The sequence below is a fragment of the Sander lucioperca genome, chromosome 19 (assembly GCF_008315115.2).
Source record: "Sander lucioperca isolate FBNREF2018 chromosome 19, SLUC_FBN_1.2, whole genome shotgun sequence".
Classification (NCBI taxonomy): domain Eukaryota; kingdom Metazoa; phylum Chordata; class Actinopteri; order Perciformes; family Percidae; genus Sander; species Sander lucioperca.
The window spans coordinates 29307917-29325325 of NC_050191.1; the positions used below are offsets into that span (position 1 = coordinate 29307917).

Below are 17409 nucleotides of genomic sequence, written 5' to 3' on the forward strand. Positions count from 1 at the left end.
CCAACCAGACGGCCGACCGTCGGCAGTAAAGCAAGTCGAACTGATCAGTCGGGTCCCCGAGGTCCAAAATATGCCTCAGAACACACTGAAGAGACGCCGACTTGAGCGTACGCTCTGCGCGTTCGCGAAACGTAATACGTCTCCATAGCAGCAGGCGGCGCTGCTCTGTATTGTTTCCATTAACAGTCTGATTATTTCCCAGAAAATGAAAACCGGCAGCTGATTGGACGGACGCATCACGTGGTTCTTTTTTCTCCGGAAATTCACAGCCAGACTGTCATGGCGGCTCGTTCAGAATACGATCTCATATTGGACTAAAATAGTTCACCAGAACGTGTTTCTGAAAACATTTTAAGAGAGAAATAGGCCGTGCAGTTGCTGAATCTGTCTTCATTTCAGATCAACAAAGGTCAGTTTAAAAGATTTTCGTCAGATTTTGAGAGGCTCATCCCGCTCGCCATTTCCGGGTGAGTCCCGACTGTCCTGTCTCCGACTGCCCTGTCTCCGACTGAGCATGTCAGGTCGGCCCAAATGAAGGCCGACGGCTCTTCGGACGGCCGACGGCACGGGACACACCGAACAGTCTCGAGTCACGGACCTCGCCAGACGGCCCGACGCCCGATTATCAGGCTGGTGTGTCTTCTCTCTTAAAGGCATTTTAACCCTGTTGTCTTCCCGTCGACCTGCAACTTTTTGTTTTTCTGGGTCAAAATTTAAAACTAAAATTGGTCGAGACTTCCTCACTGAAAAAGTGACATTTTTGTCACTTTTTTTCCACGTTTCTTTGTCACTTTTCCCGACGTTTTTGCGGGGTTTTTTTTGACGTTTTTGTTCTTTTCCCCCACTTTTTAAAATCTTTTTTTTTTTTTTTTTTTTGACATTTTGTCCATTTTTTCAATGTTTTTTTGTTCTTCAAAATGATATAAAATTTAATAACACACCCCAATTCAATGAAAGTAGTGAACTGATCATTTATTTTACGGAACCATCCACGTTATTTTTTTTATTTTTTTTGACAATGTGGTTGAAAGAAACCCAAATTTTCTGATAAAGAAACTTTCAAAACGGGTCAACTTTGACCCAGAGACAACAGGAGGGTTAACATCGTTCCGTAAGACGAGTGCCTTGGGTTTTTCCCTTGATGCCTATTAGATCCGTCTCCCGTACCAAACAGCACCGTCTTCTCCCCACCAACACTAGTTCCAAGAAGTTCTTCAGTTCCCATCGTTTGAGGGTTGGAGTCCAAACGGGTCACGTGCTTATTTCACAGATCAGAGGAACACTTGAAAAGTGATTTACGGTTTTGTCACACAACAAGCGCCTGGCGCTACGACGGCCGCTACGGAAACCAGAACTTGCGTGTGTTAAACGTTGAACCCGTGATCGGATCGAAAACTTCAATTTTCCAAACGATTCCAATAAAGAGAAATTTCCCATTCCCCCCCCAGGGTGGACCCAAAGTTACTCCCTCAGTGCGTTTTAAACACTGGAGTAGCGTATGTCTCTCTCTCCCCCTCTCTCTCCCTTTCTCTTTCCCTCACCCTCCCCCCCCTCTCTCCCCCTTCTCTCCCTCCCCATCTCACCCCCTTCCTCTCTTTCCCTCTCCCTCTCTCTCCCTCCCTATCTCTCTTTCCCTCACCCTCCCCCTCTCTCTCTCCCTCTTTCCCTCTCCCTCCCCTCTCTCTCCCCCTTCTCTCCCTCTCTCTCCCTCCCCATCTCACCCCCTTCCTCTCTTTCCCTCACCCTCCCCCTTCTCTCCTCTCTCCCCCTCTCTTTCCCTCTCCCTCCCCCTTCCTCTCTTTCCCTCTCTCCCCCTTCCTCTCTTTCCCTCTCCCTCCCCCTCTCTCCCCCTTCCTCTCTTTCCCTCTCTCTCTCCCCCTCTCTCCCCCTTCCTCTCTCCCCCTCTCTCTCTCTCCCTCGCTTTCCCTCACCCTCTCTCTCTCCCCCTTCTCTCCCTCTCTTTCCCTCTCCCTCCCCATCTCACCCCCTTCCTCTCTTTCCCTCACCCTCCCCCTCTCTTTCCCTCTCCCTCCCCCTTCCTCTCTTTCCCCCTTCCTCTCTTTCCGTCTCCCTCCCCCTCTCTCTCCCCCTTCCTCTCCCTCCCTCCCTCTCTCTCTCTCTCTCTCCCTCCCTCCCTCTCTTTCTCTCCTCCTCCTTCTCTCCCTCCCTCCCTCTCTCTCCCCCTTCCCTCCCTCTCTCTCCCTCTCTCTCCCTCCCTCTCTTTCTCTCCCCCTCCTTCTCTCCCTCCCCCTCCTTCCCTACCTCTCTTTCTCTCCCCCTCCCTCCCCCAGGGTGAACCCAAAGTGACGTCCTGTGTGCTCATTGGTGTGTTTTAAACACTGGAGTGGTACGTCCCAGATGGATTGGTTGGGGATTATTCTGTCCACGTACGTGTTGCAGTATGTGGATTTCTCCTTTAAGCTCTTGTTCTTAAGCATCATTTACTGTTGTATAGTCCTTTTGTTGTTGCCTTGTTGTGACATATGCCATGAAACGCTGTGTCTTTGAATATGACTCACATTTAGCAATCTTCCAGTTCAGAAAAACGATTGTGCAGCTTGTTGTTTATCTCGTTTTATCCAGTTTGTAAAAAGAAAGAAAGAAAAAAAAGAGCCAGATTGACTTTTGTTTTTGTTTTTAATACTAGTTTTGACTCATGTTGGATCCCCAATTTTAGGGTCAAGAATTGTTTTTATTTTTTTGCTAACAAGTGTGTTTGCATTCTTGCAAATGAATTGTTTTATACTGTACAGTGAGGTGAGTTAAACCTATTTTTCTAATAAAGTTATTGACTTTGATTCGGGGTTTTTGTGTTATTATTGTAAAGCTAATGTCAAGTTCTTGTGAATATGTTCGTATGATTTGCATCATGGACTCTGAAGCTTCATGAATGTATTTCAGGATATTTTAAACCTACATTGTGTAATTTTTTGAGTTGATTCTTAGCAAAAACCCCTTTTGTTCTTTCACAAATATGAGCTCATTCATGTGTAATTACTTCCAACTAATCAAAGTATTCTCGTAAGCGTAGAATCTGACATTTGGAATCATTCAGAATACATACGAGCGACTCGCTCGAACGACTGCCGCCATGTAATGCCTCCATCTTTAAAGAGTCCCTGTTATACTCCTTTTCAGCATCATATTTGCAGTCTTGGGGTCTACTAGAATAAGTTTACTATGCTTTGATGTTCAAAAAACACGTTTCTCATACTGCTCATTGCTGCAGCTCCTTTGCCTGAAACACTGTTTGAGCTCTTGGCCCGCCTTCCCGAAAGGCCCGGTCAGCTGGCCCACTCTGTTGTGATTGGTCAACCAAATTCAAACAATTGTGTGCTTTCTCAGGCAGCATCTATGGGCAGCACATGAAAAACTGGGCTGGCATTCTCAATCAGTGGCATCACTAATTGAGGAATTTCAAACAGGAATGTGGGCGAGACGTTTTTAGGCAGTTGAGAAGCAGTTAGGTACCTAAGTTTTTCACTTTATACATCTATTACATACACAAAAAACTATATAACACACTAATAGATGGAAAAAAATCCCCAAAAAGCATAATAGGGGCTCTTTAAAATACATTAGCCCAAGAGGGACATACCTCCGTCTTTCGCCCTCTTAGGGCCCTGACACACCAACCAGACGGCCGACCGTCGGCAGTAAAGCCAGTCGAACTGATCAGTCGGGTCCCTGAGGTCCAAAATATGCCTCAAAACACACTGAGGAGACGCCGACTTGAGCGTACGCTCTGCACGTGCGCGAAACGTAATACGTCTCCATAGCAGCAGGCGGCGCTGCTCTGTATTGTTTCCATTAACAGTCTGATTGTTTCCCAGAAAATGAAAACCGGCAGCTGATTGGACGAACGCGTCACGTGGTTCTTTTTTCTCCGGAAATTCACAGCCAGACTGTCATGGCGGCTCGTTCAGAATACGATCTCATATTGTACTAAAATAGTTCACCGGAACGTGTTTCTGAAAACATTTTAAGCAAGAAATAGGCCGTGCAGTTGCTGAATCTGTCTTCATTTCAGATCAACAAAGGTCAGTTTAAAAGATTTTCATCAGTCCAGACTGCCCTGTCTCCGACTGAACATGTCAGGTCGGCCAAAATGAAGGCCGACGGCTCCTCGGACGGCCGAAGGCACGGGACACACAGAACAGACTCGAGTCACCGACCTCGCCAGACAGTCCGACGGCTGATTACACCTATTGGCACTGTGACGAATGCCAGAGGGAGATTACTCGCCAGGGAAGCGAAAAAGAGAATTAAAACGACAACGCGACAGGCAAAGCAACAAGACCAAAGTTAATATTGGAGCGGCTAGAACAGCTGAGTGTAAACCATGGAGATACTGAGAGATCATTTTGGGTTTGGCCACCATAGGAGGAAGGGCTAGAAAGTAATATTCAGTTGGTTGTCATATACAATTTCACCGCTAGATGGTAGAAATTCTTACACAACGTAGCTTTAAATAACGTACAGTTAAAACCTACACACTTTAGAGTTAAAGAAATGTTTACTAGTGCACTTTTCTAATTAGTTTTACACATTTTGGCTTCACTTTAACCCTCCTGTTGTTCCAAAAAGTTTATATATCAGAAATTTGGGTTTTCTTTTTAACCAAATTGTCAAATAAAAAATGTGGATGGTTCCATACGACGCTCCTCACAAGTTAAATAAATGATCAGTTCACTACTTTCATTGAATTTGGGTGTTTAATTTTATAGCATTTGAAAAGAATTTATAAAAATGTTGAAAAAAAGTGACAAATGTTGGAAAACGCTTCAAAAACATCAAACAAAATCACCAAACATCTGGAAAAGACAAAAGTGTAGAATAAAAAAGTAATCATTTTAATTTTTTTAGATGTTTTGGGGTTTTTTTTTCTAAAGATTTGGCGCAATTTTGATGTTTTTGTTGTCTTTTCTACAGTTAGTCAGCTTTTTCTTCAGATTTTGGCACTTTTTCTGTCATTTTTAACACTATTTCCAATTGCTCTGGTGCCTTTTTCAACGCTTTTTTGTCACGTTTTCGGACATTCTCGGCATATTTGACTTTGCATGTTAATAAACCTACACGTCTGGCCCTTAAGAGAAGTTGAGTTCACCACTCCTGTTCTAAAATGTTTAAATTGGATTTCCTTAAACTTATAGACAAAAATTGTCAAATAAAACCGAAATATTAAGGTAGTTTAGATTACTATTATGTATTAGATAGATCTTTATTGTCATTGTTTACGATACAACGAAATTCTGTTGGAGCAATCCTCTCCAAATAGCAGCATAGAGTAAAAAGATAGATATACACATATATACACATACACATCCATATACATATACAAACATACATACATACGTACGCACGTACATACATACATAAGCATACAGAGTAAGAAGATACAAATATACATACATACATACGTATACATATATATATATATATATATATATATATATATACATACATATATATATATACATACATACACACGCATACACATATGCACATACACTAACACATTCTCAATTACTACTATTACTTTATTAAATCGTACTGGCCCTTTAACATGAAGACTAACTGCTTATTAAAACGTCTACAGACCACACGTTTATCACAAATGGTCAAATGAAAGAGATTTTACATTAGATTAGTGACGTGGTCTCACGGATTAATATTTATTTGTAAATTCTAGTCAGTGACGCGCCTTAAAAACCACCGGAAATGACGTTGTTTGGATTTAGGGTTGCCATGTCTGCTTAGTCAAATACACGTTTATGTCTCTCTGTGAGACAGTTTAATCAAACAAGTTGATGATTTTAGAATAACGCTAGCAAAACAGAACAGCAATACTTAAAGAAAAAGAAAGAGAGATGCTTAAATAGTTTAAATGAAAATAAAATCCTTTCAAAAGCAATTTTTTTAAAGGAAAAAAATACCAAATATTCTCTGATTGTAGCTCCTCCAGTGTGATGATTTGCTGATATCCCCCTTTAAAAAAATACACAATCTTTTATTTTAATTGGACAAAACAAGCAATATCTAAAGATGTTATGTGTATGATTGTAACTGTTCACTTTTTTTCTGACATTTTACAAATAATCCACCTATTAATTGAACATTAACACTCAAAAAACATTGAAAAATATTTCATTTTCATATTTCATTTCAGTAGTTGCAGGCAGCCCTTAACTTAGTACACATTTAGTCTGTATAAAAATCATAAATCTACGGACATTTCTTCTTCGTGTGTAACTTGTATAAATGAATTAAACAAGAAGAACAAAGAGATAAGATATACTTTATTGTCCCTGAAGGGAAATTAGTTTTGGACTCTGTCCGTTCTGCAGCTTTACAAAGACAACACAGAATACAGAAAATTAGCATCTCTCAACACATACTCTCATATACATTAGACAGGTACCTATATAGTAATACTCTCATATACATTAGACAGGTACATATATAGTAATACTCTCATATACATTAGACAGGTACCTATATAGTAATACTCTCATATACATTAGACAGGTACCTATATAGTAATACTCTCATATACATTAGACAGGTACATATATAGTAAGCACATTAACTCCTTTCAGTGGCAGTTTTTAATTGAACAACCCTGTACATATTGCACAAAATGACAAAATGCACAACCTAAATAGCCTACGTATTGCACAACTAACATATTGCACAACCCCAATAGCCTACGAATTGCACAGAGGTCGGTATTTAAATCGCCTACTGGCCCTTTAACAAACCGCGACTAATTTACGTGGGTCTTTGACGGATCTGGCAACCCTGCGTCGGATTAGAAAACATTCCATCTGTCAGAGAAGTCGCTCGGGACTTTCAAAAAAAAAGAAGGAAAACATGAAGTAAAAACTTTTGGAAACTTGAGTTTGGGACTAAAGTCTGGCCAACAGACGGAGACTGTGCTGGTGGATACAATGTGGTGTTTTATATGAAGAGGTGCTCCGGCAGTTTTTGTAAGTCTGCCTTTTAAAAAAAAAAAGTAACGTCAACTGTTAGCGTCAACGGTTAGCTAAGATAAGTCAGCTAGCTAGCTAGCTAACTCTGGCTAACTGTCGTCGACGTAAGTTTAAACTTACATTTTAAACGCTTAACCTGACTTTTATTCGGTATAATCAATTAAAACAGACATAAACATCCATTTTTAGTGTTAGCTTGTTATATGAAATGTCTATGTGTCAACAGGCGTACTTTGAAAAGAAAGGATGGCAGGTATCGTAACGTATTTGGAGACTTTGAAACGGAGACTGAAGATTGACGTCCTGAGAGAAGCTGGACGTCAGTATCCAGTCATCTGCTTTCTGCTGCTGTCTATGGTCGCACTGACTGTGCTGCTCAACAGGTAAAAAACAAAGACAAACCAGTGTTTTCAGGGCTAGAGAGTGTCAGATTATCTCTGAACACTGAGTGAGTCATGTGATGCGTGCCTGCTGCTGTAGTCTTATCAGGGACCTTACAATGTAAGTTAATAGGATATTGTCCAGCTTGTATTTACCTTCACAAAATTACTTGTTTTTCCGCTGACAGGCTCAGATTAATATTCTAAGTGTCTGTCAACATTATGGAAAGGATTTCTAAGGAGGTCGACCTTTCTGTTAAAGAGCAAGATCCTTTTTTTAAACATAAAAACATCCGCGAAATTGCGTTCGCTAAACCCACCAGACTCCATGTAAATAAACAATCATTCTAGCATCGTAAAATACACTTCATTCAAAGTCAGCAGTAACAAAATAAAACTATGAAAAGCCGTTTGGGTCGTCTTTCCACTTTTCAAACCATCACAACTCTAGTTTTGGTTGAAATAAAAACATAGTTTACCAATTTACATGTGAAAATATGTTGGCTCTATACACGCTAAAAGTATTGGTTTTTTAAATGGAGTCTGGTGAGTTTAGAGCTAGCGACTTCAGAGCTGTTTCTAGTTAAACAGAAAGGTCTTAAAGAGGTTTTAAAGGTCTATCTCTGTAGGGATCCTTTCATAATGTTGTCAGACACTTAGAATAATAATCTGAGTCTGTCAGCGCTAAAATAATGCACTTTTACTTTAGTGGACCAAATTGACGATGCACGTTTGCCCAATAGGGTTACATTGCAGCCCGGTCTGTCACAGTGTTCACGCTTAATACTGGACCAGTTTCAAAGATTGTTGTTCCAATCACTCACTTAGACACAAACACATAGGAACATAGGGTCCAGGTTGAAAAACAAAACAAAATTATCCTTTTAACTTCCTGTCAGTTGATGTCATTCACAATACACTGCAATGGGAAATCAACGTGTTTACAACTCTGTGAAATTATTATTTTTTTTGTTTCACCGGAAGTGTGAAAAAGTATTAACTTATGTAATTAAAAGCTGTTGCTGGGTCTATATTGGGTATGATGTGGTCTGGATGTGTGAAAAAAAAAATCTGAAAACGACAAAAACAAAAAGGGAAATTTCCACTTTTTGGATTTTCAAAATAAAATAATCTAATCAATCTAAAACAGAGCTGGGTGGTAAGGGGGGGGGTGTAATCTTGTCCTAATTTGACCAGTCTAAATACAGCAGAAGATGTTTGTTTTTAAAACCAAAACGTAGCGATGTGAATGTAGCTTAAGACGAAGAGAAGCTGGAACCTGAGAATGTGTAGCATTTTCCCGTCGCTATTTTGGCGTGAAACATGACTGAAATGATCAATCGATTTTTCAAAAACAAGAGACGCAATGTGGCTCCTAGGAAGGGCCAATATGAGCTACAACTTATCTAAAAGTCAAATACAAACGCTGAGAGGAGCCATACATTTAACACTGATACTCAGTTATCTTATTTGATTCTGTATAATAATCTCCCTCCAGGTATATCCACATCCTGATGGTCTTCTGGTCCTTCCTGGCTGGCGTCGCCACTTTCTATTGCTCCCTCAGACCGGAGTCCCTTGTCCCGAATATCTTCTTCACCGTGAAGCCGAGGAAGAAAGTAAGTCAGACGTCCGACACATTTGGCTGCGACGTACGTGAAGCCTGTTTGATATCAATTCATGGAGCAGTGTTGTGTTTGCACACACAGATCAAGTGTGGAGTTTCAGGGTTTCCCACCAGTGTATTGCAAGCCCAGTGGCCCACCGGGCCTAAGTTACCTCCCACTTAGTCTATATCCACGATGTTCCACTTCTGGGATTGCTCCGTTGCTGCCGGAAGATCTGTCGGTTGTCCCTCTTTTTCGTCCGGATGTCCGTCCCCTTCCTCTTTCTTTGTGTCGGCGTTCTAACCTCCGGTGGATTTGTGAGGACTATGGTTAACTGCTCCTCAGATCTCTGCAGGGTAAATCCAGACAGCTAGCTAGACTATCTGTCCAATCTCAGTTTTCTGTTGCACGACTAAAACATTTTTGAACTTTTGAACGTACAAATGTTCCACCAAAACAAGTTCCTTCCTGAGGCTATTTTGCAGAGGCACCGTGGCTCCATCCGTCCCAAGATGACGCAAGAAATGCCAATAAACCAGAGCACGTTTTTCTCCCATCCAGGAATGCCGTGTGGACTAGTCAGACCTTCCTCTGCAGCGCTGTGGAGGAAGGTCTGGCAATGCGAGACTACACCCCACCAGGCCTACATCTCTGGGATTTTGTTGTAATGTATTTTTAAGACGTTTTTTAAACTACAGTTACAGCGGGGCGGCTCAGTTTGAAACGTAGACGTAGTCATATTTTCAAATCTCAGGTTATCTTTTAGCACTGACTTAATGTACGGCCCTATGGAATCTGTCTTAAAGCTTTTTTAAATTCTCGATTTCGCGATTCTGTTATCACAGAAACTAGTGGGCTCTACATTAAAGCCGCCATCGGTCTGGGACCGCCCCCCCAGCCAGGCCCACTTGCCACCGGGCTAAACAACTTTTCTGGGATAAACCCTGAGTTTATAGTGTGTGATATAACAGATTGAGGATATGCGTGGATCTTTTTCTTCCTCCAACAGCGGCAGGAGCAGGAGTTGTTTCCTCTGGGCCACAGCTGTGCCGTCTGTGGGAAGATCAAGTGCAACCGTCACCGGTACGTTAAAATCAGCTCTGAGCGATGTGTTATAGCAGTGGTTCTCAAGCTTTTTTCAATAATGTTCCCCCTTTGAACAGTTTTTTCTAAGCCATGTACCCTCTAACCAGCGCAAATAATATTTGGTAGAAAAAACAAGTCTCTATGAAGAGGAAGAATACAGCGATGTCAGAGATAGATTTACTAAACTACAGACTTGGACCTGGAAAAGATTTAGATGATGATGGAAAAAGGAGACAAAAACTTAGAAAGACGGTAGAAGGAAGGAAGGAAGGCAAGAAAAGGTCGAAAATAGTAACAAATACTTAGAAAAGAAACACAGTAGAAAGAAGGAAGGCAACACTAGGACGCCAAAAGAGACAATATATTCAAATAAGCGACAAACTTCCAAAAAAGAGACAAAAAAGTAAGAAAGAAAGGCAAGAATAGGTCAAAACAAGAGACAAAACCTTAAAAAAGGTGACAAACTTCTAAAACAGAGACAAAAATTTTGAAAAAAAGCGACAAACTTGGAGAAAAAAAAGTCAGTAGAAGTAACTCCAGCCTTGGAACTGAAAACATTTTGCAAAAAATGTCACGTACCCCCTGCAGTCCTCCAGAGTACCCCTAGGGGGACACGTACCCCCTGCAGTCCTCCAGAGTACCCCGAGGGGGACACGTACCCCCTGCAGTCCTCCAAAGTACCCCTAGGGGGACACGTACCCCCTGCAGTCCTCCAGAGTACCCCTAGAGGGACACGTACCCCCTGCAGTCCCCCAGAGTACCCCGAGGGGGACACGTACCCCCTGCAGTCCTCCAAAGTACCCCTAGGGGGACACGTACCCCCTGCAGTCCCCCAGAGTACCCCGAGGGGGGACACGTACCCCCTGCAGTCCTCCAGAGTACCCCTAGGGGGACACGTATACCCCCATTTGAGAACCACTGTGTTAAGAACTGACAAAGGCGGTTTAAACCACGACCTCTGTTCTTGTTGAAACAGTTTAATGTTATTATCAGAATCAGCTTTAATGGCCAAGTAAGTGTGAACAAAGGAAAGGAAGTTGACTCCGGATTTTTGTCTCCTCAAATACGCAGAAATAGACATACGGCTAAAAACAGGGAACTAAATGAAAGTGACCATGAATCGCAAAGCTGCTGGTCTTCTCCCACAACAGTCCTTCCTTTTCTCATAATCTCTGTATTTTTCCAAGCACGTTCAAGATGCAAACACTGATATGTTGTTTCTTTCCAGGCCGACGCTGCTGCTTGAAAACTATCAGCCATGGTTGGACCTGAAGGTTCCTTCAAAAGTGGACGCTTCAATAGCAGAGGTACCTCAGAGGATGGATGCATATCCACGGTTTTATCCTGAAATATATATTCTTTTTTTATTCAGAAGAATGTGGATATTATACTGACAATATAACGTAGAAACATACTTTTCATCTTTTTGAATTTATTATCTGTTTATCTTCTGACATTTACTTACAAAGTCACATTTTCATTTTGGTTATGTGTGGCTGTAAAATTGTAATTAAACTCTTGACATATATAAATTGTCATCACGTAGGCTATGTTCACACTTGACGTGGTCGGCTGTCAAAAAAGCGCTGGATGTAGGGCGTTTTTTTTTTTTTTCAACTTCAAAAAGACGCTCTGAGCTGCAAGAAAAAACGTTGGCGGTGGCGTTTAAAAAAACTCTCAGGATTCCATACAGGATTATAATGTAAAACAGACGCTGCGTGAACATAGCCTTGTTTATAGCCTGCCGATTAACTTGTGCTGTGTCCGACCTGTAGGTGTTTGAGTTGGTTCTGGAGAACTTTGTGTACCCGTGGTACAGGTAAGAGGAACCCAGTAGTATTTCATTGTCTTAAGAAAGTTATTTGACATGGGGAAGTTGTTCTAAACTCCTTCCTCTTGGTTTTCAGGGACATCACAGATGACGAGGCGTGTGTGGATGAAGTGAGGATGACCTTTCGCTTCTTCGCTTCAGTGCTCGTCCGCCGGGCTCAGAAGGTATGTTTTATATATATATATATATATATATATATATATATATATATATATATATATATATATATATATATATATATATATATATATATATATATACAGTGCTGCTCATAAGTATTCATACCCATGCTAAAGTTGACTAAAAAAAGGAATAAAAAAATCATCTTTTGGAAATTGATCTTAATGCCTTAATTAAAAAAATGAGGAAAAATCTGACCTTTTAAGGACACCAATGTTTTTTGTGAATGAATAATGTATTGTAAATAAATAAATGTTCTTCCTTAAAATACAGGGTCCATAATTATACATACCCCTATGTTAAATTCCCATAGAGGCAGGCAGACTTTTATTTTGAAAGGCCAGTTATTTCATGGATCCAGGATACTATGCATCCTGATAAAGTTCCCTTGGCCTTTGGAATTAGAATAGCCCCACATCATCACATACCCTTCACCATACCCCCACATCATCACATACCCTTCACCATACCTAGAGATTGGCATGGTTTTATTTAAGTTAGCCTAATAGCTGGTTTGATATGCATTGATATGGATCTTATCTCAGTTAGCTATTAGGCTAACTGAGATAAAACCATGCCAATCTCTAGGTATGATGAAGGGTATATGATGATGTGGGGGTATGGTGAAGGGTATGTGATGATGTGGGGGTATGGTGAAGGGTATGTGATGATGTGGGGGTATGGTGAAGGGTATGTGATGGTGTGGGGGTATGGTGAAGGGTATGTGATGATGTGGGGACCAAGGGAACTTTATCAGGATGCATAGTATCCTGGATCCATGAAATAATTGGCCTTTAAAAATAAAAATCTGCCTGCTTCTATGGGAATTTAACATAGGGGTATGTATAATTATGGCCCCTGTATCTTAAGGAAGAACATTTATTGATTTACAATACATTATTAATTCACAAAAAAAAATTGGTGTCCTTAAAGGTTGGATTTTTCCTAATTTTTTTAATTAAGGCATTAAGATCAATTTTCAAAAGATGATTTTTCTTATTCCTCTTTTTAGTCAACTTTAGCATGGGTATGAATACTTATGAGCAGCACTGTATATATATATATATATATATATATATATATATATATATATATATATATATATATATATATATATATAATATAATTGTGTCTGTTAAAATGTGTGTAATCTGTTTTTCGTCTTCCACTAATGTTGCCCTCCTTGTTTGCAGGTTGATGTTCCTGCTGTGTTTGCGGACAAAGTGATGAAAGCTGTAATGAAGCATATTGAAATTATTGTAACAGCTCAAGAAAAAGGTACGCACATGTCCCGATCAACCTCACTATGATCTTTAAAAAAGTATTAATTCACTCAATTATTTATATACCTTATTCTTTCAATCATTTATATTAATGTAGGTTTGTTTTACATTTACAACTTGAAGCTACACTGAAAAAAATCGAGACGTAGTGAAAGTCTCACCTCCCAAAACTAGAGCTAGAACTGGAACGTTAAAACTGGCGATGCAACAGAAAATATTACACACCACAGGCCTTTATGTTAAAGGGTAACTACCGTTTTTTTCAACCTGGATCCTATGTTCCTATGTGTTTGTCTAAGTGACTGATGAGTACAACAATCTTTGACACTGGTCCAGTATTAAGAGAGATCGCTGCAGTCGGCAGCGGAGAAACAAGCTACAATGTAAGTTAATAGGACAATTGTGCAGCTTGTATTTACCTTCACAAAAGTGCTCGTTTTGCCGCTGACAGACTCAGATTAATATTCTAAGTGTCTGACAACATTATGAAAGGATCCCTACAGAGATGGACCTATAAAACCTCTTTGAGACCTTTCTGTTTAACCAGAAACAGCTCTGAAGTCGCTAGCTCTAAACCCACCAGACTCCATTTAAAAAAACTGTACTTTTAGCGTGTATAGAGCCAACATATTTTCACATGTAAGTTGGTAAACTGTGTTTATTTCAACCAAAACTAGAGTTGTGATGGTTGGAAAAGTGGAAAGACGACCCAAAACGCCTTTTTATTGTTTGATTTTGTTTCTGTCGACTGTGAATGAAATGTATTTTACGATGCTAAAATTCCTGTTTATTTACATGGAGTCTGGTGGGTTTAGCGAACGCAATTCCACAGATGTTTTTATGTTTAAAAAAAGGATCTTACTCTTTAACACAGGGTGACCAGATTTCCCGGAACTAAAACCGGGACACTTTGTGCGTGACCGTAGTGCTTGTGCACGCACACGCTTTTTAACGTGAACATGTGCCAGCCCAGGTCATATTTTTCAGAGAAAATTGAATCCTGCTTCCATATAAATTGTCTTTTCAGGAAACCGTGACCTGTAGGAAGTAGCAGTGAGTGATTGGGAAGTAGCCTACTACAGCAATCAGAATGAGAGAATTAGATTTTTATTTCATATTTTCCAGAAATAATAATAACTGAACTGTACGTATTGGGAAGTAATGCAATCATCATGAAAACAAATTATTAGTGAATATGTTTTTAAAAAATAGGCAACGTGTTGCATCCCTACTGTCATTGCCGATCTACCAAAACGGTAATTTGTCGACGGTCCCTTACACAGAACCTAGCGACAGAACAGATGATGAAGTGCTATGAAGCTTTATGTCGGATACAAATCTCTAGTTTTCTCTTGATACTCTGTAATAATGTCAACTTTCTTTGACCCTGATCACGTCATTGACCTGAATTGTGTTGTCGATCTCAAACGAAGGGGAAGGTAAAATTGAATATCAACTGAATAACGTCCAGCCAACTTCACCGCGCTTAAAACGAGACAGATAAGAAGAGGCATTGCAACAATGTTTACAGATATACATCATAACGTTGGCTGTACAGATTATGTAGACACAGACCGCTACGATTGACTGACACACACGCACACACACACAGACAGACAGACAGATTTTAAAAATCATATGCTGGATGCTTTATTAGTCTTTCTACATGGGTTTAGTTAATGTTCGGGCTATAATTAGACCATGTCGGCTATGTAATCGCTGACAACCGGGACAATTTCATAGTGGTTGGTGTAAACCGGGACATTTTAGCGTCCCGGCAGGCTTTTTGTCGGGATTCGGTAAGTAAGTAAACTTTATTTATATAGCACCTATCACAGACAGTCACAAAATGCTTTACATGCAGCAAGTTTAACAATTTACAATCATACAAACATAAAAACAATGATAGTTCAGTTAAGTGAAAGCTTGTCTGAATAGGAGTGTCTTCAGCTGTTTTGTAAAAAACGATAGAATCGGCCACACGCAGCGACAGGGGCAGGGCATTACACAATCTGGGAGCAACTGCCTGAAAGGAGCGGTCTCCCCGAGTTTTAAGGCAGGTTTTTGGGACCATCAGGAGATTTTGACCTGAGGAACGAAGCGTGCAGAAAGAAGAGTAAGGGGTCAACAAGTCTGCGATATATTTCAGCGTCTGTCCATGTAGTGCTCTAAAAGTTAAAACTAAAATTTTATAATCAATTCTGTATTTTACTGGAAGCCAGTGGAGAGCAAACAAAATCAGGGTGATGTGTGCCCTTCTGTTTGTTCCTGTTAAAAGCCTGGCTGCTGCATTTTGCACCAATTGAAGACGGCTCAGAGAAAATTTATTAAAACAAGTATAAAGAGAATTACAGTAATCTAACCGTGAAGAAATAAAAGCATGAATGATCATCTCCATGGTAACTTTGGGCAGTATTGTTCTCAATTTAGAGATATTTCTCAAATGATAAAAACAGTTTCTGACCAACTGTCTAGAATGACCATCCAAAGACATCGATTGGTCGAACAAAACACCAAGGTTTCTTAGGCTCAACTGGAAGGAGGAGTCCAAGGAACAGAGGTGTAAAGGACAAGCAACTCAAAATCGGGACTGTCCCGGTCAAACTGGGACGTCTGGTCACCCTACTTTAACAGAAAGGTCGCCCTCCTTAGAAATCCTTTCCATAATGTAGTCAGACACTAACCAGCAATTTCCACTGGATGCCTAACGGCTCCGGAATGGCGGCGGAGTCTTTGGTTTCCATTAAAGTCAGTGTGTGTATTTCCACTGACTGCAGAACGTCTGCGTCCCGACTCCGTCCCAGCTCCGGCGGTCCCAGCCCTCCGGAGCAGATACCAGAGCTTCTATTGTTGCCGGCTGACGGAGAGCTCCGCAGCAACTCAGCACAATTCAGATAGTGCGGGACAGGAAGTCGAGCACAGAAACTAAATAAAAATCTGGTTAATTTTCAAAGTAAAATCCAGCGTGCTCACGGCGGATCATATCTCCCTGCACTACACCTTGAAAACACAGCTCAGAGTAGTTTCCCCTCTACTCCTCTGGATGGAAACTAACTGTTGTTGGTTTTGTGGTTCTATTCTACGTGAATTCGTGAGATCTCGTGGGTCCTCGTGACTACAGCTGTCAGTCATGGCCGCAGCCGTGCCGCAACAAATCCGGACCTGGTGGGTATTGGCGGACGGCGGAGCACGCAGCCGTTCCGCAGCGGAGCCGGTCCGCAGACGTTCTGCATCCTGTGGAAATCCACGCTTAGAATAATAATCTGAGTCTGTCATTGTAGCTTGTTTCTCCGCTGCCGACTGCAGCGATCTCACTTAATACTGGACCAATGTCAAAGATGGTTGTTCTCATAAGTCACTTGGACACAAAAACAGGAAAATAGGGTTGAAAAAAAACAATAGTTACCCTTTAAGGACTAGCCTGTGATAATGCAACAAATGTAATCAGCAAGAACGTGTTTTAATCTTCTTGTGTTTGTGCCATGCTCAAACTGTTGATTATGTTTTGGTTTATCTTCACTCGGGCAGGGGCGTAGTGCTATTTTTTTTTAAGTACCGGAGCACACCTATGATGCCTGCACACATGGTTAAATTGGGGCTTGTTTTGGACCCCTGTTCCTTTTTCCTTTTCTTCCAGTGAAGAACATGGAGGGTTTACAACAGGCCGCTCTGGATGAGTACGGCGCCGACCTTCACATCGCTCTGCACAGCAGAAAAGACGAGCTGCTCTACCTAAGGAAGTTGACTGAGATGCTGTTTCCCTACGTCATGCCGCCCAAAGCAACAGACTGCAGGTAGGCGGATGCAAACCACATTACCGAGACTTACTCACTCACTCTATTTAGGGAAGGAAGCGAATGGTGTGTGTCCAGTATCCGCGTCATTTCAAACTCTTCCCATTCATTTCTATGGGAGCAACCAAGCAGTGCATTCTGGGAGCGTCGCGTGGACTTTGTAAAAGCGTGGCGTCGAGTCACTTGCTCCTCATTTGCATGAAGTTGAATCCAGCCAACTTTATGCAAATGAGGAGCGCCCGCCTCGGCCCGCCGC

General features: G+C 41.2%; 1 protein-coding gene across 5 annotated transcripts in view; it reads left to right on the forward strand.

Annotated features, from left to right (window-relative positions):
• The first annotated feature begins 6782 nt into the window (after positions 1 to 6782).
• LOC116045403 (sorting nexin-14-like) overlaps positions 6783 to 17409 on the forward strand; it is a 47822-nt gene continuing 37195 nt past the window's right edge. For 3 of the 5 annotated variants that reach the window (XM_031293045.2, XM_035995077.1, XM_035995076.1), the window contains exons 1-9: positions 6789 to 7096; positions 7219 to 7375; positions 8871 to 8991; positions 9989 to 10062; positions 11294 to 11372; positions 11841 to 11884; positions 11973 to 12060; positions 13270 to 13354; positions 16997 to 17153. In XM_031293045.2, the coding sequence (XP_031148905.1) occupies positions 7239 to 7375; positions 8871 to 8991; positions 9989 to 10062; positions 11294 to 11372; positions 11841 to 11884; positions 11973 to 12060; positions 13270 to 13354; positions 16997 to 17153 (785 nt within the window). In that variant the 5' untranslated portion in view covers positions 6789 to 7096; positions 7219 to 7238. Of the gene's footprint in view, positions 7097 to 7218; positions 7376 to 8870; positions 8992 to 9988; positions 10063 to 11293; positions 11373 to 11840; positions 11885 to 11972; positions 12061 to 13269; positions 13355 to 16996; positions 17154 to 17409 lie in introns of all 5 variants that reach the window. The other 2 variants (XM_035995075.1, XM_035995078.1) reach the window with 2 other exon arrangements.